This window comes from Salpingoeca rosetta, assembly GCF_000188695.1.
Source record: "Salpingoeca rosetta unplaced genomic scaffold supercont1.16, whole genome shotgun sequence".
Classification (NCBI taxonomy): Eukaryota; class Choanoflagellata; order Craspedida; family Salpingoecidae; genus Salpingoeca; species Salpingoeca rosetta.
This window is the reverse complement of record NW_004754918.1, coordinates 308,916-318,915: the sequence shown is the minus strand read 5'-3', so window position 1 is coordinate 318,915 and position 10,000 is coordinate 308,916. Positions and strand designations below refer to the sequence as shown.

The 10,000-nt window shown below is 59.6% G+C and overlaps 2 protein-coding genes across 2 annotated transcripts in view; both read left to right on the top strand.

Annotated features, from left to right (window-relative positions):
* The window catches only part of PTSG_07047 (uncharacterized protein), an 8,437-nt gene extending 6,704 nt beyond the window's left edge, over nt 1-1,733 (top strand). Inside the window, exons 17-21 of the mRNA XM_004992401.1 lie at nt 1-5; nt 171-253; nt 523-601; nt 820-918; nt 1,117-1,733. The exon at nt 1-5 is cut by the window's left edge and continues 166 nt beyond it. Coding sequence (XP_004992458.1) covers nt 1-5; nt 171-253; nt 523-601; nt 820-918; nt 1,117-1,593 — 743 coding nt within the window. The 3' untranslated portion in view covers nt 1,594-1,733. The remainder of the gene's footprint in view (nt 6-170; nt 254-522; nt 602-819; nt 919-1,116) is intronic.
* Nucleotides 1,734-1,995: 262 nt separating this feature from the next.
* The window catches only part of PTSG_12529 (uncharacterized protein), a 13,013-nt gene continuing 5,008 nt past the window's right edge, over nt 1,996-10,000 (top strand). The window contains exons 1-5 of the mRNA XM_004992400.1: nt 1,996-4,755; nt 5,043-6,311; nt 6,538-6,698; nt 7,046-9,105; nt 9,409-9,585. Coding sequence (XP_004992457.1) covers nt 2,296-4,755; nt 5,043-6,311; nt 6,538-6,698; nt 7,046-9,105; nt 9,409-9,585 — 6,127 coding nt within the window. The 5' untranslated portion in view covers nt 1,996-2,295. The remainder of the gene's footprint in view (nt 4,756-5,042; nt 6,312-6,537; nt 6,699-7,045; nt 9,106-9,408; nt 9,586-10,000) is intronic.

Below are 10,000 nucleotides of genomic sequence, written 5' to 3'. Positions count from 1 at the left end.
ACCAGGTATGTGCTTATGTGTATGTGTGTGTGTGCATGTGTGTATGTGTGCATGTGTGTATGTGTGCATGTGTGTATGCGTGTGTGTATGTGCGCATGTGCTAGCGTGTGTTGCAGTTCTTGCTTCTGCTCGTCCCTCACTTGATGTATTTGTGTCGTGGTGGTGTTCAGGTGCCTGCAAGCAGTGGGGGACGCATTGCCGTGTACGGCGACAGCTCATGTGTTGACGACAAGTACAACTCGGCGCACCACACGTGAGTCATATCAAACGAGGGCTGATGTGCCGCGTTTGCTCCGGGCAGCGAAAGAGATTGTACGCTGCTGTTTGTTGTCCAAACAACCAACCTGCACACGCACACACGCGCAGATGTCTCACTGACGCTTGCTCCTACACACATACACACATCCACATCCACGCATACACATACACATGCATGCACACACGCACACACATGTACACACACGCACACGCGCGCGTACACACACGCACACATGTACACACACTCTCTCTCTTTTGCCACAGTGCGCGGTGTGTGCCGCTGATTCAGGATCTGCTGGAGTACGTTCTCGACCACAACGACCGAGGAGAGAATTTGATCAAGGTGCATGTGACTTGCCGTGGCATCACGTTGTCATGGCAGCCGCATTTCGTGTGCTGCGACTCGCTCTGTGTGTGTGTGTGTGCGTGTGCTGTACTCTCTCACATGTTCATGCAACAGTCGCATTGCCTTCTGATGCGTTCCGCCCTCACCCCTTTCGCACACACATACATGCTCGCACAAACACGCTCGCACAAACACACACACACACAACGAGACAGTTGGGCCAGGTGATGCAGCGGGACTTGCGCCCGCACCCAAACGCCCAGCCACGCCGCAGCGACAACGCCACACTCCACATCTACTCTCGCGTCCTGCAGGTGAGTCATATTGGGTTGCAGGTTGCAGGAGGTGGTGGTGCATGGCGATCGAGAGTTGTTGTGGCGCCATGAATTCGCCAAGTAGCCTCCCCTTCCCAACACAAACACACACACACACACACACACACACACACACACACACACACACACCCTTGCCTCTCACCCACCATCATGTACGTCCATCGACGTGATTGCCAGGCGCCGAGCGAGCAGGCCCCGCTGCCCATATGCTCGCACGACAAGTGGATCACCCCAATCATGGATGGCGGTGTTGTGCAGACAACGCGCACTCCACCACACGATGCACCCCGCCAAGACGTCAGCGCTCGCATTCAGCACGTGCGCCCCGCTGATGAGGTTGGCGATGGCAGTGGTGCTGGTGCTCGTGGCGGTGGCGGCGGCGGCGGCGGCGGCGGCCTGTCGCCGATATCTGCTGCTGTGCTGTTGCTTCTTGGAATGGCTGTCGGCGTTGTTGCCTTCGTCGGCTTCAAGCGATGGCGTGCGCGGAGACGCGGCAGTGCTGTTGAGCGCGAGCACGCCCGCCACCACCGTTATCACCATCATCAACAGCACCGCATGTCGTTCATGGCGTCGCCCACCACAGACACGCACCCCACAATCAGCACCAGCAGCAGTAACCTGTCCCCCACCACCGCACGGACGTTTGCTGTTTGACGTGAGATCAATGGAACGGGATTGATGCAAGCGTTACAGTTACATTTGTATTTGCTCACTGGATATTTGACCGCCGTTGATTTATTGGGGATTACTTGGCCTGTAGTCGTCTTCACAACAATGTAACCGAACCCATACCAGCCAGAGCCAAGAAAAAAGGAAGCAAGCAAGCAAAGCAAGCAAGGACAACGATCAACATGCGTCATGCATTCACACACACATTCACATTCACACACACACACACATTCACATTCACACACACACACACACACTCGCACTCGCACTCGCACTCGCACACGGCGTCAAAATCCAAACAAACCCAAAAGGCGAGCGCGCCCACCATCAGCAGCAAAACGCGTGTTGACTTTTCACGAATACCTTTCCATAATTATCTCCACTTCTGCCTCCACCACCACCGCAAACAAACCACGCCAATCCCCACAGCACATCGTCCCTTTGTCACCCACCTTGTTTCGATCAAGTGCTCACGAGGTACGGGTGTGTCCCGTCTTCTCACAGCTTCTCTTGGCTTGGCTTGCTGTGGCTGATCAAGCAGCCAGCACAACACAGCAAAGACACACGTGCAACGAGACACACTGCTGCTTTGTGCTGTGCTTCACACAACAGCAAACAAACCACAAACGCATACACACAAACCACACAAACCACACACACACACACAAGCGCTTCAACGAGCACATCATGGTGCTGTTTGCGTGGCGTGTAGACATGCCACGCCGCTGCGGCCATACCCCCAGCACCAGCAACAACAACAGCACCAGCAACAGCAGCAAACCAAGAGCAAGGACACCAGTGGCGCTGGCGCTGTTGGTGTTGCTTGGGCTGCTTTGTACGCTGGGTGCTGCACAAGATACAACCACAACCTACTGCTTGGACGACACCGTGCTCGGCGCATGCGATGGCTTGGCGACAACCACCACCAACTCCACCGACTGCAGTCAAAGCACTTTGTGCTCGTGTGTAAACGACGCCCTTGTGCCCGAGGAAGGCCCGCCGTGCATCTGCTCTGAGGAGCACTACGAAGACAGTAGCCAGTGCTTGCCGTGCACCTCAGAGTGTTCCACGGACCAGTTTGAGTCCCAGGCATGCACGCCAACCCAGAACCGCCAGTGCCAAACGTGCACCGCCTCCTGCACCGAGGGCAAGTACCTTACCCCCTGCATGGCCACCGCTGATGCCCAGTGCGTGGATTGCACCATCTGTGATACCGATCAGTACGAGATTACGGCGTGCACCACGAACAGCAACCGCGAGTGCACCACCTGCACAGTCTGCAGCAGCAACCAGTACCAGGTTGCCGATTGCAGCGACTCCGCCGATCGCATGTGTGCAAGCTGTACCACCTGCACTGGTGACACATATGCGTCCACGCCTTGCTCCGAAGAGGTGGACACAGTGTGCTCCGACTGCTCGACGTGCACCGACACGCAGTTTCTCACGGCCGAGTGCACCCCGACCTCCAACACCATGTGCGAGGACTGCAGCACCTGCGATGAGGACCAGTTTGTCACGGCCAACTGCACGGATACAGAGGACACACAGTGTCAGGCGTGCACCACGTGTGACCCAACGGAGTACCAGAGCGTGGCGTGCTCGGCGTTTGCGGACAGCGAGTGTCTCCCCTGCACAACGTGCGAGGACACCGAGTATGTGCAACAGCCCTGCACAGATGTCACAGACACGGTGTGTATGGCCTGCTCCGTGTGTGATGCGCCCGAACAGTTCACCGCCACCAACTGCACGACATCAGCGGATACTATGTGTAGCGACTGCGCCACGTGTGGTGCCACGCAGTTTGAGACGACCGCGTGCACGCAGTGGAGCAACCGCGAGTGCCAGGACTGCCTCGAGTGCAACCCTGGCGAGTACCAGACCCGCAACTGCACGGAGACGGCGGACAGGGAGTGCGCACTGTGCTCCCAGTGTGACAACGATGAGTACATCAGCGTGGCCTGTGGCGTGACAACGGACACCGTGTGCGCCGATTGCGCCGTTTGCCGCAGCGACCAGTATGAGACCAGCCCCTGCACAGAGGTTGCAGATCGCACGTGTGCCAACTGTACCGAGTGCGAGCCAGGCTTCTTCACGTCGCGCGAGTGCAGTGCAACGCTGGACCGTAACTGCACCGCGTGCCGCACGTGCGCCGATGACGAGTTTGAGACCGTCCCCTGCACTGCAAGCAGCAACCGCGAGTGCCAGGCGTGCAGCACCTGCGACCCGACGCAGTACATTCTGCACGCGTGCAATGCGACCGCCAACACGGTGTGCGACGTGTGCTTGACGTGCGAACCGGGCACGTATGCAACCGGTGGGTGTGATGGCGTCAACCAGCGCACGTGCGGACCGTGCACGCAGTGTGACTTTGACAACGAGTATGAAACGCACGCGTGCGAGCCGCTTGCAGACCGCGTGTGCACCAACCTGACCGTGTGCGATTACGACGCCATGTTCATGTCTGTGATGCCCACGGCCACCACCGACCGCGAGTGCACAGCGCTCACCGTGTGCGACACGGCCACGCAGTACGAATCGACACCCAAGACGGTGACGAGCGACCGCATCTGCTCCCCCATCAGCAGCTGCGACGCCGGCGAGTTTGAGACCCGCGCGCCAACGCCAACAACGGACCGCGTGTGCGCGCTCTGTCCTGCGGGCACGGTTGACGACAACGGCGACGGCCTTGGCGAGTGTGTGCAGTGCCCCGCTGGCGTGTACACCACCAACGGCACAGTTGGGCCCTGCAGCGCCTATCAGTGCCCGGTGGCGACGGCCGATCTGGACATGAACCCGGCAACCGCGTGCGACGACTGCAACGGTGTCACCAACTACCAGAACGAGGAGGGCAAGACAACGTGCAAGGTGGTGAAGGATTGCCCGCCCGGACAGGAGGAGAACTCGCCGCCCGCACCCAACGCAGACCGCACGTGCCGCTTCTGCGTTCTCTCGCGCACCTACAAGCCGACAACGGGGCAGGCGCCGTGCATGAACACTACGACGTGCCCGCCTGGCATGGAGGAGACGACCCTGGCCACGCGATCGAGTGATCGCCAGTGCACCATGTGCGCAGACGGCAAAGTGAAGGAGGACCCTGGCCAGTCCACGTCGTGCGTGCCGCATTACATCTGCCCGGCAGGCCAACGCGTAAGTGCTCCGTGTGTTTCGCTCGTTGTGTTGTTCGTGTTGTTCGTGTTGTTCGTGTTGTTCGTGTTGTTCGTGTGTGTGTGTGTGTGTCTGTCTGTCTGTCTGACCGACTGTCTGTCTGTCTGTCTGTCTGTGTGTGCGTGATCGTGTTTGTTCATGTGTCTGTCTCTGTACGCGTCTACCTGCTCGTCCGTTGTTGTGTCTCTGTCCATCTCATCATCTTCCTGTCCCCTCACCATCAATTCCTCCCTCCCTCCATCCTCTCTGTCTCGTCACCACCTGGACAGGAATCTGCGGCCCCCACAGCGTCCACAGACCGCGTGTGCGAGGATTGTCCTGTCGACTTCTTCAAGACCAGCCCTGGGCAGGACCCCTGCCTGGAGGTGGACGTGTGTTCGCAGATGGAGTATGAGCTTCGTGCGCCAACTACATCCCAGGACCGGCTGTGTGAACCCATCACCGTGTGCACCTCCGAGCAGTGGCAGTCGACGGAGCCAACAGCAACCAGCGACCGCGTGTGCGAAGCGTGCTCAACGTGCCCAGAGGGTCGCTTAGAGGTGCAGCCGTGCACGCCAACCTCCGACCGCGTGTGCGAGGACTGCTCAGCGTGCACTGAAGGGGTTCAGTTCATTGCACAGGAGTGCGGGGTTGACGACACGGTGTGCCAGGACTGCCGCACGTGTCTGCCCACGGAGTACGAGACGGCCAGCTGCCAGCTCCGTCGCAACCGCCAGTGTGCTGCGCTCACCCGGTGCACGGGCAACGAGTATGAGGAGACGCCACCCACGGCCACCGCAGACCGGGTGTGCCTTGACCTGACCGTGTGCACGTCGCTCCAGTACGAGTCCCTTGCTGCGACAGACACCTCGGACCGAGAGTGCACGCAGCTGACGCAGTGTGTGCCCGGCCAGTATGTGTCACGCGCGCCAACCTCCACCACAGACCGCGAGTGCACGGTGTGCGCGGAGGGAACGACGGACCACGATTCCACCGCGTCCACGCCGTGCCAGTCGTGCAGCGCAGGCACGTATGTCCCTGAAGGGTCGGCGGGCGCCTGCAGTACGTTTGTGTGTCGTGCTGGCACCATTGACGATGATGAAGACGCGTCCACGGCGTGCGTGTCGTGTGTGTCGGGCGTGTCGCACCAGCCCGACGCAGGCCAGACCGCCTGTGTCCCCGTCACGGTGTGCGCACCTGGGTTTACGGAGAGCATCGCTCCGACTGCAGTGCGTGATCGCGGATGCAGCGCATGTGCCATGGGCAAGTTCAAGGCAACGCCCGGGTCAGATGCGTGTGAGGACTGGGCTGTGTGCAGCATGAGCACGCAGTACATTGCGCAACACCCCACTTCCACGTCGGACCGCGTGTGCGAGGACATTACGGAATGCGACGCCATCACGCAATACGAGACGGTTGAGCCTACGGCCACCACAGACCGCAAGTGCACAGCACTCACCACGTGCAGGGCGGACACGGAGTATGAGTCTGTTGCTCCAACGCCAACCACGAACCGCGTCTGCAAGACGCTGCGTGTCTGCTCCGGTGACGAGTTTGAGGTACAACGACAAAGATTGTGTGCACATATGTGTGTGCGTGTGTGTGTGCATGTGTGTATGAGCGTGTGGGTGGTGTTTCTGTGTGATGCCATGTCGTGTGCGCACGCGTTTGTGTGTTTGTGTGCGAAAGGGGGGGGGGTTCCAACTGTGCCCGTGTGTGATGTACTGCTCGTAAGCTTTCCCACTGTTTTCGTTTCATCTCACCCATTCCCCTCTGCTTGCGCAGGCCACCGCGCCCACAGCCACGAGCGACCGCGTGTGTCTGCCCGTGCAATCGTGCGACGACGGCTACTTTATTGAAGCCGACGCAACCCCAACCTCCGATCGCGTGTGCACGCTGTGGACCGTATGCGATGCAGACGAGTACCAGAGCGTCGCCCCTTCCCTGTGAGTGCTAGGGGTCTGGCGTGGGGCAAGTGGAGTTACCAGCACGTGGTTTGTCTTGCTGGCAATTCCTACGCCATCATGCTGCTGAGTCTCTGCTTGTCGTTGTGACTCGCTCACGCCCACCCTAACGCTCGCACCACAATGAAACAAACACACACACAATCAACCAATCAAACACACAAACACACACAAACACACACAATTAATGAATGCAACACCCCCCCCCCCCTCTCAACACACACACACACACAATTAATGAATGAAACACCCCCCCCCCTCTCACACACACACACACACACACACACACACACACACACACACACACGCACACACAAACATGCATACAGGAACCGCGACCGCGAGTGCACGAAGATCAGCGCGTGCGTGGACGGCACGTACGAGACGGCATCGCCAACACAGACAACGGACCGACAGTGCGCAGACTGCCGCACGTGTGCAGCGGGCACGTTTGAGTCGCAGGCATGCACCGCGTCAACCAACAGGGCGTGCACGGCCTGCTCGCCGTGTGCGGAGGGTGATGCGTACGAGATGCAGGCATGCACACCTACAAGCGACCGCGTGTGTAGCCCTTGCTCCATGTGCATGGATGGGTTCTTCATCGACGCAACGTGCACTGCACTGGACAACACGGACTGCTCCCGCTGCTCCCGCTGTGCACAGGGCAGCTACCAGACTCAGCCGTGCGGCGCTGCTGCCGACACGCAGTGCACCACATGTCGCACGTGCACGGCTGGCGTGACGTTTGCCACTGGCGGGTGTGTCAACGAGCTTGACACGGAGTGCACGCCCTGCAGCGCGTGTGGCGCAACCGAGTTTGTGTCGCTGGCGTGCACGCCCACGACCGACACGGGCTGCACCGCTTGCAGCGTGTGCCCGATTGGCAAGCACATTGACCAGGCGTGTGGCGAGACCACCGACACGGTGTGTGCCGAGTGCGGCAACGGCAAGTACCAGGATACGCCCGGCGCCCAGGCATGCAAGGACTGCACGTCATGTCAAGCAGGAACGTACATCAAGTCCCCGTGTGGTGTTGCGGTGGATGCCGTGTGCGAGGAGTGTGAGAGCGGCAGGTACCAGGACCAGTCGGACAAGGCCTCGTGCAAGCGATGCAGCGTGTGTCCCGCAGGCAAGAAGGAAGTGCAGGCGTGCACGGCGTCCTCCAACACGGTGTGCCAGGACTGCGAAGACGGGTTCTACCAGGACGAGGGGGATCGCGCCACGTGCAAGCGCTGCAGCCGCTGCTCGCCGGACGAGTACGAGGAGCAGGCGTGCACCAGCACGAGCGACACCGTGTGCGTGGCGTGCACGACGGGGTGCAGCCCGGGCGAGCGCGTCACGGCATCTTGCAGTGACACCGCCGATCTGCAGTGCTCCGTGTGCCCGACGGACGAATTCCAGGCATCGGATGACCACCTCGACACGTCATGTCTGACGTGCAGCACCTGTCGCCGCGGTCAGTACGTCACCCGCTCCTGTACTCGCACGCTCGACCGCACGTGCGCGAGCTGCGACCCTGGCGCGTACTCTGACGCGGAGAATGCGCAGGAGTGCGCCAAGTGCGGACACGGCACGTACCAGGAGCGACCGGGCCAGACATCGTGCACGGAGTGTGTGAGCGGCACGGCGTCGTCCGTGACGGGCGCCACATCGAGTGACGTGTGCGCGCCGTGCGATGTGGGCCAGTACCAGGACCAGACTGGGCAGTCCGTGTGCAAGCGGTGTCCAACGGGCACGGCAAACGGCATCACGGGGGCAACGTCGCTTGACGACTGCGTGTCATGCTCGCTTGGCTCGTACCAGGACGAGAGCGGGAAGGGCACGTGCAAGGAGTGCCCTGCTGGCGCATACCAGGACGACATGGGGCAGACCGGATGCAAGCAGTGCGCACGTGGCAAGTACTCCAACGTCGTTGCGGCCACCACCGTCAACGCGTGTCAGGACTGTCGCCAGGGCTTCTACCAGCCACAAAAGGGCCAGACCTCCTGCGTACCGTGTGCTGTGGGCCATTTTTCCACAACAACACGCGCCATTTCCGGCAGCGTGTGCCAGGCGTGCGCGGAAGGGTCATACCAGGACCAGGATGGTTCAAACTCGTGCAAGATGTGCCCACGTGGCACGTTTGGGTCTGTGACTGCAGCCACGTCGGTGGACGATTGCTCCTCGTGCGCGGCAGGCAAGTACCAGCCAGAGGTTGGACAGACGGCGTGCATCGAGTGTCCACGCGGCACATATACGAATGACATGCGCCAAACCTCGTGCATTCCCTGTGACGAGACGGAGTTCCAGGACAAGACGGGCCAGGAGGCGTGCAAGCCGTGCATTGCCTGCCTTGATGGCTACACGGATGTTGGTGGCTGCAACCGCACCCACGACCGCATCTGTAAAGGTGCGTAACACTACTTGTGCCTGTATGTGTGTGTGTGTGTGAGTGAGTGAGTGTGAGTGAGTGTGAGTGTGAGTGTGAGTGTGAGTGTCTGTATGTATGTGTGTGTGTGTTTCGCGTGTGTGTGTGTGCGTGTGCGTAAGTGTGTGTGACTGTGAAGCCGCAACAGCCACTGCGTCCTCTGCCTGCTTGCTTTGGACTGTTCGTCGCCTTTACATATTCGTTCACGCTCTTCTTGCACTCACAAATTTGCTACGCCTTGCCTGGCCCCTCTCTCCCCCCTCCCCCCCCCTCCACTGCGTCCAGACATTGATCCCCCCATGATTGTGATTGTGGACAGCAACAACAACGACATTGCGGACATCTACATTGTTGAGGCGACAGATACAGGCGACTACACGCCCCTCCAGGCGCGTGCGTTTGACGCAGCAGAGAAGAAGAGCCTGCCAGTCACCATCACGGGCGAGGACAACGTCAACACACGTAAGTTCTCTCTCTCTCTCTCTCTCTCTCTCTCTCTCTCTCTCTCTCCCTCTCTCTCTCTCCCTCTCTCTCTTTCTGTCTGTCTGTCTCTGTCTCTGTCTCTCTCTCTGTCTCTCTCTGTCCCTCTCTCTCTCTCTCTCTCGCTCTCTCTCTCTCTCTCTCTCTCTCGCTCACTCTCTCTCTCTGTCTCTCTCTCTCTATCTCACCCTCGCTACTCTCACTCTGGCTGGGTTTGTGTGTGTGTGACGGAGATATCGGTCGCGGGTCTGTTCTCTCTCTGTCTCAGAATCTATGTCTCTGACGCTTCTAACAAAAGGTGCGCGAACTCACTCTACAAAGTCTGCGATCACACTCACAAGGAAAATGAGGGATGGGGTAAGGGATGGGAAAAAAGAGAAGAAGTTAATGTCCAATG